Below are 21,045 nucleotides of genomic sequence, written 5' to 3'. Positions count from 1 at the left end.
TGGATGGAGCAGAGGCTGAGGGCCAGCCGGCCAGCATGGCTTCAGGGTGGGCAGTCTCCGGCACAAACCAACAGTTTGCACGAGCGTCTTCTGGCTTCCTCCCGGAAAGCTGCTTCTTGGCATGAGAGGCTGACAATCATGCCACACTGGAGGAGAAGGTGCCTGAATATTTCCGGGGAACAAAATCCAGCCCTTTCTTCCTGCCAAGCCCATCTCATGACCTCCAAACTCTCAGACCCTGGCCTGGCAGAACATTTTGGTGAAAGCGAGGGTCAGTCACCACAGGACACCAGCTGTGCTGTCTACCCATGGCTTAGCCCATGGCAGCTGTCTTCACACTGCCACCAAGAAGAGTCCAACTTGCAGACCTGGGGACAAGAACATCTCAGCCCCCTCACATCCCAGAAGACAACTTCAGAGAGGCCTGGCTGGACTTGGGTGCTGCTGGGGCACTCAAAGCCTGCTGGTTTGCATGAGCCCATTGGCCTCGCAGCTGCGTGTGGGCAGTGTGGCCTGCGGTCGCCCATTCTTCTCTGGCCGCGGCTCCATGACATCTGCATCCTCCATACCATATCCTCTACGTAGACACAGAACCTTCCGGAAGCTCTGGCGGAAGTTATCGGAGAGAAAACCATAGAGCAGGGGGTTGGCACAGCTGTTGGCATAAGACAGGACCACCACAAAGAAGTAGAGGCCAGCAGAGGCGGGTTCCTCGGGCAGCGTGAAGGCCAGGTTGACGATGTTGACGATGAAGAAAGGCAGCCAGCAGCCCACGAACACCAGCACCACCACCACCACCATGCGAGTCACCTTGCGCTCTGAGCGCCGTCGCCGGGAGGAGCCCACGCGCACACCTGCGGCCTTCACCTTCACCACGATGAGCAGGTAGCACAAACAGATGACCAGCAGGGGCCCAAAGAAGCCCAGCACAGACGTGTAGGTGATGAAGGCTGCACCCCACAGTTCCACAGGCTCCGGCCAGCTCAGGTTGCAGGTGCCCCAACCCTCCTGGACATCGGCGAAGACCAAGAGTGGCAGAGACATGAGCAGTGAGAAGACCCAGACAGCAGCGCTGGCCAGCTTGGCTACCCGCGGGCGACGCCACCGGGCTGAGCGGAGAGGGTGGACCACAGCCAGGTAGCGATCGACACTCATGACCATCAGGCAGAAGATACTGGTGAACTGGTTGATGCCATCCAGCGTCATGACCAGGCGGCACAGGAAGGGGCCGAAGGGCCAGTAGGAGACGGCATTCTGTGTAGCCAGGAAGGGAAGCCCCAACATAAACAAGACATCGGCTACAGCCAGGTTCAGTATGTACACATTAGTAACTGTCTTCATCTTGGCATGACGCAGCACCACATAGATGACCAGTGTATTTCCACCCAGTCCCACCGTGCACACCAGCAAGTAGAGGACAGACACCAGTACTGCCTGGGCTCCTATTGATGACACTGGGCTCACCAGTGACCAGTTGTGGTTACCACTGGAAGCGGCTGAGGCATTCCAGCTGGGTGTGGAAACTTGAAAGAGGGGCTCCATGCTGCCGGCTTCAGGCTAGGTACCAGCCCACGTGTGTCTCTGCAAGAGAAGAGGGTGTCGTGAGTGGGCACATTCGGACATTCCTTCCTCCAGCCACCCCCAGTCCGCCTGCCCAACGGTAGTGGGTAAACACCATTTATCATGTTCGACTTGGCCGGGAATCGCATTAAGCAAATTGTTTGGAAAACAAGCTGGAGAGAAAGTGGAAGCCACGAGAGGATGGGTGGCTCCACAAGCCAAGGTGGGCATTACCTGTCAATACTTATACTACAGTGACTGCCCTAGGTTACGCACGCAACCCATGACTCCTCTGGCTTGGTCTGATGTCCAGCACCCTCTCTCCAAAACCTCTCAGAGCCCTGGAGGGCAGTATTTCAGGAAGGTGGCATAAACCCAGTGGGTATCACCTCCCAGGGGTCCCCAAACTATGAGGAGAAGTGGCCGATAGAGAAAGATGGGGAGGCTGAGACACCATGGCTGCAGTAAGCTGGTCATACCCAACACATGTGGCATCCTAGGCCTGCTCTGCCAGTAAGTTCAAGATTGGACTCTCTCTGGGGTGGGGCCTTCCCCTGACAGGAGATCTTAGGGAATTCTGTCCCCAGTAGACAGGTTTCTCTAGGGCCTGAGACTCTCTGTAGCAGTGGTGACTCCAGGGGTCCCTTACTATAGGGTGGCTGGCCCACTTCTCGCCCCCGAGGACACCAGGCTGAAGGTACTGCCTGTCCAGGGCAAAGGTCTGTCTCTGCTTAGCAATGGCAGATATCCTTAAGCCCAGGCTTAGTGCTCACTATGGACGGAAAGGTGCCTAATGCAGGGAGGACAAACACATGGAACAGACATAACAGCCCAGCCAACAGGAACACATCAGGCTGCAGGCATAACATAGGAGGGGGGTCCACAGCCCAGCACACGGCAGAGCCAGGCAAACTAAGGCCTAGGAAGCAGGGGAGGACACAGAGGCAGTGCATGGGCTTTGTGGAGAAAGCAGAGATGCAGGTGTGGGCGGACAGTGCCTGACAGATGAGTGGCAGGTGCATTTGTGTTTCTTTGTGTTTGAAATCTTTCATAAAAGCAAGATGCCCAAGAAGAAATAAACATCTCCATTGCGGGGAAAGAAGGAGATGGTCAGGACTGGTGCCTATGGTTGAAGTACTAGGAGGACACAGGCCAGGGACAGAAGCAGGGATACAGGACAGGCCATAGCAAGGCAGGAGCCCTCGACCTGAGCCAGGCTGTCCACTAGCTATGCTGTTCTCAGAGACCTGGGTCTGCTCAGCTGATCTGTAGTGGCCTAGGACAGAGCAGACATGGGACACTCCAACAGTTGTCAGGGAAGGACCTAGTCCTGGGGTGCAGGACCTAGTCCTGGGGTGCAGGACCTAGCAGAGGCAACTGCAATCTGAAGAACAAGGAAAGGCAGGCCGGGGTGTGGGGATCCGAGAGAGAACCGCAGCAGCAACAAGGAAATAAAAAGGTTCCTCCCCACAGGCCAACTCACCAAAGTCCCAAGACTCAAAGATGCTAAGGAATATGACCTGGAAGACCAAGACAGAGGGGGCCAGCAGTGGATTCACCTGGAAAAACTAAAATAAAGTAAGATGATTTAATGATTTAACTAGTGTGCCCAGAACATGTTTCAGTAAAGTGTAAGATCTTTGAGTACACTATGGATAAAATATTATAAGGAGTAATGAGTAAATGGAGCAGGTGCCCTACTTTGAAGCCACAGAACTTGTATATGAAAAATACAGTCATTTCATGCCAGGAAAGGCGGCCCATCTGTTAAGAGTCTAGGCTGTTCTTGCAGAGGACCCAGACTTGATTCCTGCACTTACACGGGAAAGCTCCCAACTGCTTGTGACTCCAGCTCCAGGGGGATCTGATACCTCTGGCCTCTGTGAATCTACACTAACATGCACACAACCCCACACAGACGCACAGAATTTAAAATAAAACAAAACTTTAAAATATGGAAAATACAGTCATTTAAATAAACAACAACTTCAAAAAACCCAAACAACAACAACTACAACAAGCTCAAAATGCCAGGACTAATTTAAAACAAGACTAATTTTAATGTAGATAGCGTTGAGGAGAGAACTGGTGAAACAGAAGACACTGAGGGACACTGAGAAGATGCAGACATGAAAGCAACAGGAAGGCCAAGCAGGGGCCACAGGACAAGGGGGAAGGATGAGACTCCATGGCTAATCATGTCTCCAGTAGGATTAAGTCACAATACAGCATCATCATCACAGAGCTGCAGAAAATCCCGAAGAATATCAGTAGGACACCTCATGGAAACACCACAAACAGTGACTACGATAATACTATTCCATCAGCAAAGCTAAGGCAAGAGGTACATGACAAACTTTATTTGATAACAAAGGCCAAGGGGTAGGGCTGGGGATGGAGAGCAATTGCCTAGCATGCATGATTACCTGGGTTCAGTTCCTAGCAAGGCATAAACCAGATGTGCTAGCACAGGTTTGTGAGTCCAGCACTTGAAAGGGGTCAAGGCAGAGGATTAGAAGCTCAAGGTCATTCCTGACTAGATACTAAGTTTGAGGCCAGTCCGTGATACATGAGACCTGGTATTCAGAAAGGAGAAACGCTGGAGAGGTGGCTTACTGCTTGAGAGCACTGGCTGCTCTTTCAGAGGAGCCAGGTTCAAGTCCCAGCACACACATGACCGTTTACAGCCATCTATAACCCCAGCCCCAGAGATCTGAGGTCCTCTTCTGGTCTCTGCATGCATATGGTACATAGACATATATGATGGTAAAATACCCATACACATATAAATAAATAGCTTTAAAAGACAATGTTAGGTACGAGATGACTGTAGCTAAGCAAATGATGGAGTTCTGTTGGCATTGAACCCCTGGTCTAGAAGGGTGTCTCTGGATTGTGGACAAGAATGGTTTCAGCTGGGCCCCATGTCACACACAGCTTCAGCGGGAAAAGAAACCAAGATATTCGGACAGGAGCTTCCTTGAAGTCCCTAGGTGGGACTGCTGATTGGCTCACAGGGGCTGGTCTTAGGAAGTATCTATATGGGATGTCTAAAGTGATGTTCACAGGTCCCATGGACTCCTGTAGAGAACCATCCTATAAAGGACCATGGTTCAGCCAGGAGTCACAAAATGTTATTTTACATGGCCAGTACACATAGACCTGCTGCAGAGGCCCATGGGTCACCTCTCCCCAAAAGACTAAGCAAAGGACCTTAAAAGGGCTGGATGTGGGTGATGGACCAACCCCTGAAGATGAGCTCTCTGCTGTTGGGGAAAGGGCTGAGGGGTTCCGGGGATCTCTAACAGGCTCTGGCTTGGGGTAGCGGCTCTTGAACGCATTCTGACCTTACGTCTACCTCTCATTTTCTCTGGGCGTCTGGGGTTTCTCTCTGGCCCATCCCTCCTCACTGTTGCCCAGAGCCCAGGAGTGGCTTAGCAGGCCACCAGTCCTTGCCATCTACGCAAACACTGCAACTCCCGACCAGCCTCAGAGCTACAAAGAACAAAATGGGCCCTAGAGCTGTGCCAGCCTCATAGAATATAATTCTGCAAGAACCATTTTTAAAAGAGCAATTTTCTTATTCACCAGAATTACATGTTCACGGGAAAATTGCCCCTCAGGCCATCTCCACTGTGGGAGGGAGGAGCGAAGGAGGGGGTTCACATCCAGAGTCCAGCTAAAGACCTGCTTAGACAAGTCCACCCTACAGTGCCATCTTCCCCAGCAGGTCCTAGCCCCTACCCAAATACCTGCCCTGTGATCTTGGGGACCTTGGTGCTTCCCTGAGCCCAGGCTTCAGGTGTAAGCAAGCCCATACACACGCAGAGTTGCCCAAAGGATGAAATGGCCAGACCCTGACTCATCTGGAGATGCAAGTGTCAAGTCACCCATGCTGTATGCTTCTGCCCCCTCCTGCTTTGCTGGGGGGGGGGGCTGGAGTCCGACATCCACACCCCACCCCTACCCACAGTCATTAGCGACACCTTTTCTCCTGTCTTTCCCCAGATACACACCACCTCTGAATGCTTTTGGAGGCTGCTTGGGCCAGGGCAGAGGAAAAGTGAGGCAGGTTTAGGACCAGCCAGGAGGCAAGGAGAGGACCGCACCACACAATCTGGTGAAGGAGCTCAGGTGGGTCTCCCTGCCCTTAAGGTGGTTACTTCCATCTATAATCCATTTCTTCAGAAATCTGGGCCTTTCCTTTACTTTATGGGGAGCCAATGCCAGCCTAGGATCGGTTATTAGTGCTGCCAGAGACTCCAGTGCATCCCACCTGACCCGGCGACGAGTTCTGTTGCTGAGCAACAGTTCCCATGTCTGACTTTTGGGCACCTGGGTTCTGGCCCTCATCACCCTAAGTCACACAGGGGTGTCATGGAGGGAAGGGCCCTACACATGAAGGAAAGTTCTAAGACCTTCTCGGTCCCACAGAGGGGCGGGATGGCTGGAGGACCGGTAACCAGACTCCCTCCTCCGAGCAAACAATCGCAGGGACGCCAGATCCCGTAGAGCGTCTATGCGTGTCAGGCCGCAGCCCCATGGCTGGCCCCACCATGCCCGCCAACTAGCTGATTGAAATGCGCAAGCCACTGCTTCTCCCTACCGTTCTCCACCCCCGGCGTCCAGTTGCAGACCTTCTAGCCTCTCCTGCCCCCTCTGCGCCCTCCCTCCTTCCCTCCGAGCCCGCGGCTCCTGAGACCTCAAATTTTGTCCAGTCCGCAGCCCTCCCTGACACTGGGGACGCGCGCCATGGAGTGGTCTGGGTCCCTTGTGGTTTCTGACCTGACCCAGGCACACCGGGCGGCCGCCGGGTCTCCGAGGCCGGCGAAGAGAAAAGGCAGAGGGATGCAGCTCCGAGGTTGGGGAGAGGACGCCAGCGGGACTTGGGCAGAGGCAGGTCAGCCCCGCAGATGCTCAGGGAAGCTTGGGGATCCTGTGCGTCGCAGGCAGGGTCCGAATGGCGGGACCCCAGGCCCGGGCTGTATGCAGACAGCGAGAGGAAGCGACAGACCTGTTGCTGGACTGGGTGCCCACACCGCAGACAGAGGGCACTTCGCGACAAGGCAGCGCCCTCGGGCTCCAAGAGCAGTGTGCTCACTCGAGGTAGGAGGTTGGCGCCCGCCCTCAGGCTAGGGCGAGGGAGAGGTGGAGGAGATGGAGGGGGTGGGGCGAGACAGGGCGGGGCGAGCGCCTCGGGTAGGGTGGGGAGGCTTGGGTAAGGAGGGGCGAGCTCCCGTGGGCATGGCGAGAAAGGGGGTTTTCCAGAGGAGTCGGGGGTCTGGGCAGTACAGTCAGGTTGTCTGGGTGGGACTCTTGTCTGCCTAGCTCCCTGTAAGCCCCAAGTCACGTAGGTCTATCCGTCTCCGAAACCTTTTCCCAGCCCTAGTACGGTTGTCAGTGACTTAGACCACGCCCCTCTTTCCAACAACTTCTTTGGGCTGTGACTGAAAGCAGTCCCTCTAGTGCCTGGAGAGTCTGAGAAGAATCCTGCTGAGAGAAGTCTGGTGGCCTACAGAGATGTCCCGGGTGAGGTTCGAAGAGTGGAGGGGATGCAGTGCGAATCCTCAAGGCAGAGTGCGAGCGAGCACCTGGGGTTCTCTGAACTTGCAGGACTGATGAGTGTGTGTTCTAGCAGGCACTTCCTGGGTCTTTGGACTCTGCTCGCTGAGGAGTTGCTGACTGCAAGAGCTGAGGGCCTCATCTAGACACAGAGGCTTCCCCAGCAAGGTCCCCTGACCTTGGAGCCTGCTTGCAGCTCTTTAACCTGAGCTGACGTCCTGCAGTCCCACCAAGAACAGCTGAGATGTCATACATCCAGATGACATCAGGACCTGGCCGAAGGAAGTGGGGGTCAGCCACACACTGCTTGTCCCGGAGAGGAGGTTCTTCAGCAGCTCTGGTAGGTGGTGCCTGGTCTTTATCAGTTTTTCTGTACTTCTACATTTTCTTCATGGAACTTGAATTAGATTTGCAATGGAGAGAACCCAACGGCATTGCGATTGCCCATGCTTCAGCTCCTCACAGTGCTCCTCCCCAGCCAGACTGGGATGTCATATTTAGGATGATTTCAACCTTTCCCCTAATCCCGGGCTCCATTTCGCCAGTGACTGTCCGCTTTCCAAGAAGACTGCACAGATCCTGCCGTAAAGACACCTCCACTGTTCTGCAGCCTGAGGGGTCTCCTCTCTGACGGGGATGGGGGCTGCTAGCCTCCAGCAGCTGACAGTATGGATGCTTGGTGCTCTACAGGGCACATCAAGGCAGATTGAGCTATCCTGGATAACGGGGTGGGGTGGGGGTTCTGCGACAAACAGGCACAGCGTGAGTGGGGCACCACATGTTCTGATGTCGTATGGGAGGCTTTCTGGTGACTGTGTGGGATGAGGAGACTGGCTGGGGTCCGGTGGAATGTCCAGAGCCTTCTGGCTGGGGAAGGAATCTGGGAACGCATCTGCAGGCCTTCAGAACCCTCTCTGCGTTTAGGAAGGAGACCATTTCTGAGCATTCCCTGTGAGGCAGACACTCCTGGGGACAAAAACAGCACCTGTCTCGCCAATTCAGTGTGTAGCAGAGAGGTCATAAGCAATGACAACAATGACAAGAAACTTAATATAAAAAGTTCTCAGGACTGGAGAGGTGGCTCAGCAGTTAAGAGCACTGGCTACAGGACTGGGATTCAATTCCCAGCACCCACACGGCAGCTCAAAACGGTCTGTAACTACAGTTTCAGGGAATTTGATGTCCTCTTCTGACCTCTGTAGGCAGCAGGCACAGACACACAATCAGGCACAACACTCATACACACACATAAAATCATAAAACATAAGACATCTTTAGATTGTGCTAAAGACTGGCAGGGGGTCAGCACCCACCTTTCCACAGTGCAATGTGGGCACAGTGAGGAAGAGCTTTCGGCAGGACCCAGCAGGTGAGAAGGTCCCACCCCCCCCCCCCCCCCCCCCCCGGGACAGAGAGAAGCTCTCTGGCTGAGTGAGCCACACACAGACGCAGGTCCCGGTGTGGCTTCTTGTCCTGAGTCACAATTCTGGCTCTCCTCCATTCCAGCCATTGTCCCGCTCTGTTGCTCCTGTCATCAGCCCTCTCATTCATCCACATGTGACCATGTCCAAGATTGGGAGATGGGCGACAAGCCAGTAGGGCCTGGCCATAGACCAGCAGAGACCTCAAGAGGCTGTTTCCAGGTAACACATCTGCTCGCTGCTCACCTGGCCTGGGCTCCTCCAACTGGGACACCGGAGATAGGCAGTGAGCCTTGCTCCATAGCTCATCCTTCCCGCAATGAGGATCTCCAACAGGATCCCACTTAGGCTGATCTCCACCTGACCATACCTCCAACTCTATCCTCAGTAGAGTGGGTCCAGCAGGCAGGCAGGATCCATGTTCCTAGCTTGCTGGTTTCTGAGCTCACAAAGACTGAAGCTACCCTCATTCGAAACTCCAGCAAACACTCCCTCATGACCTTGTTTGGCCACAGTAGGTTGGTTTTTTCTAAGAGCATTTTCCTGTTATGGGACATGGGATGATGGGTGAAAGGAGCTGGCTTCTGGCTGCCATTTGAACCAGAGGTGCTGTTGACTGAGCACAGGGTGACCTTTGGCCTTAGTGTCACCTTTGGGCTGGCACCAGTGGAGCCCAGGCCGGGCCAGAGCTGAGCTCCCTCTCAGAGTCTCATCTGAGGACTGGCCTTGTAGGTTGGCCACTGAGGGGTGGGTGGCCAGGCCTCACTCCTCACGTTATGGAATTCAGGTCAGCCCCTCTCTCAGGCCCTGTGGCAGCAGGCTGGGGGAAACCACTGTTCTTTCTCCAGGACAGGTCACTTCCCACAGGTATCTGTTTGTCATATTGGCCCAGGGCAAGCTCTGCCCTGTCTTGATAACATAAGGCTCACAAGAGACAAGTGGACCTCTCCTTACCAGACACAGCCAGATTGCTGGACCACGTATGGCTGGCTGTCTATATGGGGACTTAATATAAGGGCACAAGCCAGGAGGCAAGGGGTATCCAGAGAGACGGGTGAAAGGATGGGCCCTGGGTCCCCAGTGTGTCTCCTTATAGGAATGTGGTATCAAGACATTGTCAGCAAAGGGATCTGGCTTGAGAGTTGAGGTTTCTTCAGTTCTGCTGTGTCTGCTATACACAAAGAGCTTTTGTGCCTCTTGGTCCCCACTAATCCCAGGGGCTGGTTCCCAGATCTGTCCGCTGGCTCTTCTCTGAGTGATGTTTTTGTCCCTTGGCTGTCTGGCCTTGGCCAGCACTCTAGAGAGCTTCCTGTGCAGGTGCTAGTGACCATCACCTTCCATTCCCCTCCATTCCGTGGGCCAGGCCAGGCATGTGAAGCAGGCGGGCAGGAGGGACCCCATGAGTAAGATCGGAGAACCAGTCACCCTTCCTCTGCAATGGTGCGGACCCCAGCACACACTGCTTGGCTCTCTGCCATCGGTACCCAGTAAAGAGAGGGGAGATTCGGGGTCTTTAGGCACCATGAGAACTCCCCATGCCTAGGAATGCCCTTGCTCTGCCTCCTTACTATGCAGCTGGAGAAACTGAGACCTTGTGGTAAGGACAAGTCCGTCAAGGGAGCACTTTGGATTGACTATCCTAAGGTTCTTAGTCACTAGGCAGCCCTAGGACTCCTGGGCCTCCAGGCTGCAGGTACAAAACAGTTTGGATACCATCACAAGTCTCAAAGACCCATGCCACCCAATCCTCACGTCTTGTGGAGAAACTCTGTCCACCTTCCCAGGCTGGGTTCTGGGGGCTGGAGGCTGGGCCAGAACTCCTGCGTCTGCTTCCTCATCCTAGTCTTCCCTTCCGAGACACTGGGCCTCCCCTGTGCTGCACACTACAGCTCTCAGGAAAGTGGCGTTCCAGCTACAGCCATCTGCTTCCTCTGCCCCCAGTCTCCCCGCCTCAGCCCCAATGCCCACCCCCACTACTGTAAGTCAGATCAGAGCACTGTCTTGTCCCATTTCCCCAGTGAGGCTCTGGGATTCCACTGTCGGGAGTTGCTGAGGGCATTGGAAAGGACACAGTCGCTGTTCAGGAAGGACGCTGGCGCTGCCTAGGCCCTCCAGGAGTCCGTGATAACAGATAGGTGGTCTGGTTGCTGGAGGCCTGCTTCTGCCTTCTTGATGACCTCTGCTCTGGCCACTCTGCCAAGGAGGATCAAACAAGGTGAGGCCTGCTTGGGGACACAGTAGGGAGGTCCAGCCCAGGGGGAGGATTAAGCAGCTGCCTGGAGCCATGGCAACAGGACAGTGGCCTCATGGTCTCCCCAGAGATGGTTTCAAGACCTCTACCCCATCTGAGACCCACACCTATGACACTTTGTTAGAGGTTCTCAGTGGTTGCCAAGTACAGAGCCCTTCGTCTCAGCCCCTGACCAAAAAAGACCTGGCATCTATGAAGCTATGTGGTTATTTAAGAGCAATGGAGGCCGACTCTAGCCAGCCACTCTGTGCTTCTTTTGCTCTGATTGCCAAACCTCAACTCAGCTGTACCCCATGCCCAATGCACCAACTTCCTTCTCAAGTGAATCCCTTGCTAGCATCAGTGGGCCTTCTTTTAGGAAGACCCCAGCAGCCCCACCCCGTCCTGGCTTCTCTGCTTATGTCTAGGGGTCTGGTACGCAGCAGTAGTCCAATAAACACTGGCCAGCCCACTTCCTGGCTTCTGCTGCTGGTGCGGGCAGTGGGGCCCTTGTAGGGGGTAGAAGAGCAGCTTCCTGTGGGGCCAGCACAGTGGGTTGCCACCCACTCAGCCTCTGGGACATCGCCTGCCAGGCTCCTGGCAGGAGCTCATGATCACATGGGTGCTGTGGTGAACTGTCTCAGCAGGGCTGTGAGAACGTGTCTGTAAGAGAATGTGGATGAGTCACCAAGTGTGGAGGGCATCGTATAGTCTGCAGACTCTAACGGGGGACTGGTCATAGATGGTGTCTGGGAAGGCAGATGAGTGAGGTCTAGACAGACAAACCAGAGCATGATGCCCACCCAGGGACTAGATAGACAAAGTCCCTGAACTGTTTGGAGCCCTGTACCTGGAAACCTATAGCCAGGAAGGGACAGCTAATCCCCGTCTGGCTGTGGCCACAGGCTCCAGTGGATGCCCCTTCCCTATGTTAAAATGAGATACCTGAAAATCCAGCTTCCCAGGCCACTGGGCTTCAAACAGGAGGTAGGGGTAAGTCGCCAGGGTAGAATGGTTCCATCCCGTCCACACCTTTTGAAGAGGTACCACTCAGATTCCTCCCAATCCTTGCCTGCCTGTCCGTCTTATCTCTCCAGGTCCCAGTTGCTCAGTCCTGGACTGAAGGACCAGAAAAGGGCCACTGGAGGCGAGAAATCCTCACCGGGTGACATTGGGGGGGACCCCTGTGCAGGGTATGAAGCAAGAGTATGCACCCCAGCCTCTCTGACAACTGCTGCCCAGGGTAAGGCCTGGGTTGGCCCTGGTGGCCTGGCAGACATCCAGACCTGCTTCAGCTCATCTGTCCACCTGCAGTTGGGAAATTGTCCATCAGGGCCTGGCTGTGGCTGCCCATTTCCGACCCAGACCACAAACCGCATCTCTGCACATCACACAGAGATCAGCTGTACAGGGGGAAACTAGGGAACACCTGAGAATGTTCTGTTACAAGGGTCGTGGTGCAGACAGCATGCCCCAGAAGGCCACCCCTCTATTCTGTTACCCAGGCAAGTGGGATCTACTTTCCCCAACACAGGGCATCAGGGCACTGGACCCCACCCCTGACAAGCACATGGCCAGGTTTCTAGTTGAGCTTCTCTCCAAGTCAGTTCCCTCTCTAGTGAGGAGGAGTCAAGACTCACTGGCGTAGCTCTATGGCCAAAGGAGTTGGCAGTAGCTGTTGTGATTTTTCTTTTTTTAAAAAAGTGGCATGAGAGATAAAAACACCATGCAACAGAGTTCACGTGGAGGGGTTTGTTAAAGGAAAGGGAACATGAAAAGAGGGAAGTGAGGGGAAAACTGGCCTCTGAGGACAGGAGCAGTAGAAGAGGAGAGAGGAGCAGAGAGAGGGAGAGAGGAAGGGAAGGAGGGAGGGGGGGAACAGGCAGACAGACAGAGACAGAGAAAGAGAGAGATGGGAGGTGGGCAGGGCCCTTTTATAAGGGACGTAGTGAATGTGCACAGGAGGTGTTCTTAGTGGCTGCAGCTGAGGACATAGCCTGTCAGAGCCCCAAGAGCAGGCCAGTGCAGATGCCTGAGTACTGTTGGTGGCTGCCCAGAGTGAGTAGGAGGGGCTGGTCCACATCTGCAAGCCATGCTTTCTGGGACTCTGGTCTTTCTTTGGAGATCTTTGGGGATGTGGTCAGATGTTCTTATGGCTGGGCCAGATCCTCCATGGCTCTCAGTTTCTCAGGTAGAAGGAAGGGCTGTATCCTCTAGGACGGAAATGTTCTTTGCCTCCTTTCTCTCTCTGACAGCAGAGCCCTTTGAAGCCTTGCATTTCATGTTCAAGGCGCATTTAGAGGTTGACTCATTCAAAGCTTGTTTAACTCGTTAATTTATGAGTCCCAGACAGATCAGATGAGCATGTTTCCCTTGATTTGGTCACATTGATCAACTATAAAATCAATTTTTAAAGGTCCGTTTCACTTACCGGATGCAAGCTAAGACATTACAATTCAGCAATCCATCAACTTATTTAATTTCATTTCAATCTGAAAGTCTAATAGCATCGGGGAACAGAATTCCTCATTAGAGAACAAATCATTAACCAAGTCGTGGGTGTGCAGAGCACAGTGCTGGCTTTTTGGCTTCACGACCTACAGGGACAGCAGCCCATAGGGACGGCAGCCCATAGGGACAGCAGCCCATAGGGACGGCAGCCCATAAGAAAGCAAAGGTGAGGCCTTCAGTCTGGATGCCCTGCCTGACTCATGCCAGGACCAGCTGCCCCCAAGTCTACACCCACCTAACCCCTTCTCTTTGATGTAAGTTTTTTCCATTAATTTTACTTATTTATTTTTTAACATGTATTTATTATGCATTCAGTGTTCTGCCTGTATGTATGCCTGCAGGCCAGAAGAGGGCACCAGATCTCATTACAGATGGTTGTGAGTCACCATGTGGTTGCTGGGAATTGAACTCAGGACCTCTAGAAGAGCAGCCAGTGTTCTTAACCACTGAGCCTTATCTCCAGCTATTTTTCTCTGTTTTTTTGTTAGAATATAAAATGGTGGGTTTAACTGTCACATTTTATTTTATGTTTTTCCTCTGCATGCATGTCTGGGCATCACTTAACATACCTGTTGCTCTCAGAGAGGCCAGAAGAGGGTGTCAGGTTTCCTAGAATTTAAATTACAAGCCATTGTGAGCCGTTATGTGAGTGCTGGGAGTTGAACCTGGGTTCTCTGGAAAAGCAGCCAGGGCTCTTAACCACTGAGCTGTCACTCCAGCCCTAATTGCACATCTTCATTCTCATATATCATTGCACTTTGATCCTAATCGCCCCACCACTGGCCTCCCTACCCCCTTTCCCAACTCTTATTCTCTTTCTTCCCCCAAATAGTCTCCTCTCTACTTTCTCTTTTAAAGATTTATTTTTTAAATTATGTGTATGGAGGTGGATGGGGAAGAGGCTGTGCACATGGGTGCAGGTGCTGGAGGAGGCTAGAAGGGGGCACTGGGTCCCCTGGACCTGGAGCTACAGGCGGCTAGGAGCCAGCTAACATGGGTGCTAGGAACTGAGCTCGTGTCCTCTGCAAGAGCAGTACAGCTCTTAATGGCTGACTCATCTCTCTAGCCCCTCCCTTCTACTTTATTCTCTCTCTTTCTCTCTCTCTCTCTCTCTCTCTCTCTCTCTCACACACACACACACACACACACATGTGCGCACACACACTGAATCCTTGGCTTGTTTTATGCAACATAATAATCTTTAATTCCATCTACTTTGCTACAAATGTCACAACCTCATTCTTTTTATGACCAAATAGATTCCATTGTGTCTATGAACTGCATGTTCTTCACTTGTTCATCTGTTGATGGACATCTAGGTTAGCTCTATCTCCTGTATGTTGTGAACACACAGTTCACAGTGCAGTAGTCGACCTGGATGTGCAGGGATCCCTGTGCTTTATATGCAGGACATATAAATACCTAGCATGGTTGTTTGAGAAACTTTGTTCCCTAACATGGCCGTGCTGGCAGGTACTAGGAGTTCAGACATCACCTTATCTTCACAAGTGGGATACAATTCAATCTGCATATAGGCGTCCAAGTCCTGGGGGTTACATCTGGTCTTGGTGGCCTTTGGTCTACTCTGTTCACCAGGGGTCTCTCCCTAGGCTTCTGTCTAAGTCCCATATATCCAATCCATGATATGGCCCTAAGATGAGGTGGGACCAGTTAGCTGCTTCCATCTGGTGAGGTACAATGTTCACCCTACCTGTGGGATTTCTGGGCTCCTGGTCTGGGGATGCCCCAGAGGAGTACTCCCTTGAGACTTTCTCTTGTTCATTTGGTTCAAACCAAACATTGGGTTGGAACATGCCTGACGGCTGTTCCTGCTTCCAGCCTACCCTGAACTGTGTCCCATGGGCAGCTGGGCAGTGTTCTCAGCTCAGGGAGCAGATGTCAAAATGGTGTCTAGAGGTGTTTAGAGCTGCCATCTTGTTTAATTCTATGTTCGTGTATCAGAATAGTAGCAGTAGGCTCTTCCCTGGGACCTAAGTCTATTTAACCACAGATTCTTGGCCCCAGTAATGGTACCAGGTGTGGGTTTCATCTTGTGGAGTGGGACTTAAAACCAGTCAGGAAGTGTTTGGTTTTTCCCTAACACCTATGCCACTGTTGCTCTAGCAGGTGTACTGTATATGCCAGTAGTTGGTACAGCTCACAGGGTTCATAGCTGGGTAAGACAAACGGTTATGCTTCTCCTCTGGCAGAATGCAGACCCTTCCAGTGCTATGAAAGCTGGCTTGTAGGGGTGGGACTTCCGAAAAGAAAGCAGCATGATTTCTCCATGTTCTTTGACTTAAGTATGTAGTATCTTCAACAATAGGATCTCACCACTAAGTTCCAGAGAGTAACCAAGAGTAATGGCAGTGGCCTATAATGTTTGGGGGGTTCTATGGGACCCCACTGGCCAACAGCTCCAAGGGAGGTAACCAGTTTGTCATACTAGACTTTTTATTGGCTCCTGACATGTGTAGTAGGGACATTGCCCCTTTTATAGAATAACTCGTTTAAACTCTTTCTTTGGGTGTATATGTTTTAGGAAGCTTCTACAGTAGCAGGTTTCTGTATAATGTTTTTAAAAGGCTTTTAGTGTTAGTTGTTCCTCTCTGCACTCTATCCTCTATCCTGCCCTCCCATCCCTCACCCCATTTAATTATTCCTGTTCTACTATATCCTTTCCTCCCTTTTTATCATGCATTCTACTGATGTGGGAAGTTCTTCTGTATATGTGTTGCTTTTATTGGTTAGTGAATAAAGGAGCTACTTTGGCCTGTGATAGGGCAGAATAGAGCTAGGCAAGGAAACTAAACTGAATGCTGGGAGAAAGTAGACGGAGTCAGTGAGAAGCCATGTAGCCGCTGGAGGAGACAGATACTGGCACTTTGCCTGGTAAGCCACAGCCACATGGCAATACACAGATTACTAGAAATGGGTTAATTTAAGATATAAGAGCTAACTAGTGGTACACTTAGGCTATTGGCCAAGCAGTGTTTTAAATAATATAGTTTCTGTGTAATTGTTTTGGGTCCGAGTGGCCAGGAACAAACAAGCAGCCTCTGACTAAAGATTGGCAGCCAATGTGACTGGCACCCAATATGTGCCAGCTAAATCCACATAAAACCTACGAAAGCTTGGAAAGTAATTCTAGACATATAAAAAACAAAGTTTAGCCACATTTTTTCCCAGATGGGCTCTGTTTGCTGGCAGCGAACAGTGGTGCTGTGGCTACTTTAAGAGAGGTCTTCCTGATTCAGCGGTAGCAGAAAAAAAAAGCATGGTTTTGAAACATCAGCTTCCTGGTTCATGCTGCCAGCATGAACTCTGGCTCTTTTCAGGGGGCCAAGCACTTAAATGGGGTCTGTGAGTAGCATGTTACAAACTGCTTAATGGTGTGCTGTGACCCTGGATCTGGGGCGGAAAGAATGGCTCTCAGAGGCAGTGAACATGCCTACAGGCAGGACTGTGGAGTTGGTCCTAGCAATGCCTGCTTAGCATTTCAGAAAAAGTCACTTCTGGTCAGAAAATAATTACAGATACACAATAAAGACAGATTCAGATAAAAAAAAAAGACCTCTAAATGAGTCACAGTGTTGGATAAATGTATATAGGGTTGGGGGAGAGAAGAAAAAGAGTATAGACAGTTATAAAAGGAAATAAATAGTTTTAAAAAATTAAACAAAGTCTTTAAAGAGACAGAGTACAGACAGTCATAGATTAAACAAGTAAAGAAAAATAAGCCAGTCGGGCAGTGGTGGCACGCGCCTTTAATCCCAGCACTCAGGAGGCAGAGGCATGAAGGGGAAGCCCAGCCAATCACCTTGTTTGTAAGGCGAGTCCCCCTTAGGCTAATATTTACTTATAAAATCTTACAGGCGTTTGGCCTGCCTTCTCTTTGTTTTCCCATGCTCCTTGCTGGAACCTTGGATTTGTAAGTTCCCTTTTTTTCCTTTATTAAAGCTGAATATTATATATTAAAGCTAGTCTGGTTGATCATAACTGCCGATCAACCACACCCTTCAGAGGCAGGCAGATCTCTGTGAGTCTGAGGCCAGCCTGGTCTACAAGAGCTAGCTCCAGGACAGGCTCCAAAACCACAGAGAAACCTGTATTGAAAAAAAAGAAAGACTCTCTGTGACTTATTTTTCTTTCTTTCTTTCTTTCTTTCTTTCTTTCTTTCTTTCTTTCTTTCTTTAAATGTTTTGACTGTAAATGAGCTAAGTACAGAAAGATATTTCACGATAGGCTGCTAAGCTAAATCAACATATATATTTTAAATATATCTTGATTTCAAAATTTGAGTCTAAGGATTTGTTACTTTGGAAAAGAGGTTCTGCTTTTGTTTCCACAGATGGGAACCTGTGGATTCCTTCTAGGCTAATGTGGTTCAATGGAACAAGACCTCCCTGAAAGGTCTCCATGAACCCCCGCCCCCAAGAGAAAATACTTTGCCCAACAAAAAGCAGAAAACAGTTTGGAGAGAACTATGTCCAAATTCCCAAATATTGTTTATAAATGTTTGTTTACATTTAAAGGAATATGCTATAGAGATGAATACTTTGCATTGGTATGGATCTTGATTTATTGATACAAACTTAAGGTCAATTTTGTTATGTGTATATTTCTGCTTTTGATTAAGGTATTGTGTTTTTGCATCTCATTTAAAAATGTAATGTATAATTAAGAAATATAGGTTAATAGAGTCATCTATAATAGTCAAGCCTGTAGTCACGTTAGTTAGGTTTTCTAGATGTACAAAGATATATTTCAGATGGATAGATATTCTTCAGATCTTTCAAAAACTACAGAATATGGCATTTAAAATGTTTTAAGGATTTAGGACTTTTCATGACATGAGACACATCTTCTCCTGGCAGCACCAATAACTTCAAGAGGATGATGGGCATTGAAGAGGCTCCCTATGTAGTTTGTTAGCCATTTGGTCAAGAAACTGCTCATGCCTGGACTGCTTGATGTTATGCTGTATAAACTGGGCATGCAGGCTCCACAGAAAAATGACTGCTGAACTTGCCTAAAGGTAAGATGGTTTTTTGAGGTTCCTGCTTCATGAAAGAGTCTGCCAGACATTCTTCAGGACACAGAAAACTGTGAAAACAAAGAAAGCAACTGATGGACTTAACCATTACAAGGCAGAACAGATCTTCAAATTTTCTGCTTCATGGAAAAATCTGCCAGATATTATGGTCCTGTAGGCTGAAGATGGGTGTCCCAATGTTACAGAACTTTGGGTTCAGGCAGTGAGATGTCTCTGTCAATTCTAAAGTTTTGGAAGTTGCTTACAATGTACTTCCTGTTTACTTAGGTAATATAATATCCTTCTGGAGTCTTTGAAGGAGTTGAAGAATAGACAGTTATAATTATAGGTTTCCTTAGCCATAATAAAAAATAGAGTAGATATAAAACTTTAGACTCACAAAAATAAGTTAGATGATAGAATATTTTCTTTAATTTACCAGATGTAAATGGACTAAATATTTTAACTAAAATTCTTGTTTGATAACTATTTTTTATATGTAATCTTGCTATGTTAAAGTTAAAACCTTTTTTATTTAGACAGAAAAGGGGAGATGTAGTGGGAAGTCCTTCTGTGTATGTGTTACTTTTATTGGTTAATGAATAAAGAAGCTACTTTGTCCTGTGATAGGGCAGAATAGAGCTAGGCAGGAAAACTAAGCTGAATGCTGGGAGAAAGTAGGTGGAGTCAGCGAGAAGCCATGTAGCTGCCAGAAGAGACAGATCCTAGAACTTTGCCTGATAAGCCACAGCCATGTGGCAATACACAGATTAATAGAAATGGATTAATTTAAGATATAAGAGCAAACTAGCAGCTGGGTGGTGGTGTCACACGCCTTTAATACCAACACTCAGGAGGCAGAGGTAGGCCGATCTCTGTGAGTGGCCAGCCTGGTCTACAAGAGCTAGTTCCAAGACTGGCTCCAAAGCAACACAGAGAAACCCTGCCTCAAAAATAAATAAATAAATAAATAAATAAATAAATAAATAAATAAATAGCTAACTAGCAATATGCTAATCTATTGGCCAAGTAGTATTTAAAATAATATATTTTCTATGTAATTATTTTGGGTCTGAGTGGCCAGGAATGAGCGAGCAGTCTCTGACTACATTTTACCTTCTCTCTCCTGAAAGTTCCTTTCTGCCCCATGGCCCCTACCACTTCCCTGACTTCTCTGAGTGTTCTAATGGATTCCACATATCTAAAGATTCAAAACCAGCATCCAAATATGAGAGAAAGCATGTGACCTCTGTGCTTCTGAGTCTCAGTTACTTTACTCACGATGATTGCTTCTAGCTCTATCCATTTACCTGTGAATTTCATAATTTCATTTTTCTTAACCACTGCAGAATATTCCATTGTGCAAATGCATACCACGTTTCCTTATCTATCCATCAATTGATGAACATTTGGCTATTTCTATTTCCTGGCTATTGTGACTAGAGCAGAAATGAACAAGGATGAGCAAGTGTCTCTGCAGGAGGATGCAAAGCCCTTTGGGTACGTGCCCCACATATGGTAGATCTAGTTCAGCTTTATGAGGAGCCTCTACGCTGATTTCCACAGCGGCTGTGCTGTGAATAACTGTTCCTCCTCTTTCTGCACATTTATGACAGCTTTTGTTGTTGTTGTTGTGTAGCCCTGGCTGTCCTGGAATTCCTTTTGTAGACCAGGCTGGCCTCAACCTCATGGAGATCTTCCTGCCTCTGCCTCTCCAGTGCTGGGAGATTAAAGGGATGTGCCACTACCACCCAGGCTTTTTTTTTAAAACATCTTATCTAGCTATATCCTACCCTTTCCCCAAGACTCAGGGATCTTAGAGAAATATGGAGCTAAAATATTGTAAGAACCAGAGGAGGAGGACGGCTACAACAAAACTGCTTTCTGAACACAACAGGGCAGCAACAATATGATGTCACAGGGGTTGGACAGCATGCACTTTGTGGATCAACCTTGCTCCAAGAGATGGCCACACACCCAGGAGCTTGCTGCTTCAGCTGGTTAGTTTAGTCGGCAAGCCCTAGCTTCAAGTGAGAGACCCTGCCTCAATTTAGAAGGTAGAAAATAGCCGAGGAAAACAGCTGGTGCCCATTTCTGACCTCCACACACATGTTTATTCATGCCTATGTGAATATGCATCTAAAAACATGCCCCCCCAACACACACACGAAAGAAAAGGAGAAAGGAATGAAGAAAGAAAGAGAAAGAAGGAAAGAAAGAAGGAAAGAAGAAAGGAGCTGGCCTTTGTGATCACTGTTGGGGTGGGGGGTGGGGTGTTCTGAGTCCAGATGCAACATGGGCACTGTCCTGGGAGTTCACTGAACCCTGAACATGATGGGGTTCATGACAGGCTGAGACATCCCTCTGTGCCCCCCCAACACACACACACACACACACACACACACACATTCTCTCTCTCTCTCTCTCTCTCTCTCTCTCTCTCTCTCAATTGACATAACTTCAAACCTTTTCTGTTTCAGGCGCTTCAGGTGGGGAGATCCTGGCCATCGAAGCTGGAGGTGACCATCTAGGACATCAGGCTGGAGCTGCTCCTAAGCCATTGCACTGAGAACAGGTGCTAATGAGAGCCTTCATCTCCTGTTCCCATGCAACATCAGTGGCCTTTGCTTGTCAGAAGGCCTGGATCCCAGCCAGCCTAGCCTGGGCAATGAGCCCCGGCCATCAGCCAAAAAGAGATCCAGGTGTGATCCTTAAAGCCGGAAGCC

General features: G+C 49.9%; 1 protein-coding gene across 1 annotated transcript; it reads right to left on the bottom strand.

Annotated features, from left to right (window-relative positions):
• Positions 1 to 231: 231 nt before the first annotated feature.
• On the bottom strand, positions 232 to 3,090 carry Sstr5 (somatostatin receptor 5). Its single transcript, XM_038328548.1, has 2 exons — positions 3,044 to 3,090; positions 232 to 1,581 (listed from the first exon to the last, which is right to left on the bottom strand). Exon 2 carries the CDS (start codon positions 1,540 to 1,542, stop codon positions 454 to 456), a length of 1,089 nt encoding a protein of 362 aa, XP_038184476.1. The 5' UTR covers positions 1,543 to 1,581; positions 3,044 to 3,090; the 3' UTR covers positions 232 to 453.
• Positions 3,091 to 21,045: the final 17,955 nt, after the last annotated feature.

The sequence above is a fragment of the Arvicola amphibius genome, chromosome 4, assembly GCF_903992535.2.
Source record: "Arvicola amphibius chromosome 4, mArvAmp1.2, whole genome shotgun sequence".
In the NCBI taxonomy this organism is placed as follows: Eukaryota; Metazoa; Chordata; class Mammalia; order Rodentia; family Cricetidae; genus Arvicola; species Arvicola amphibius.
This window is presented reverse-complemented; position numbering and strand designations above follow the sequence as displayed.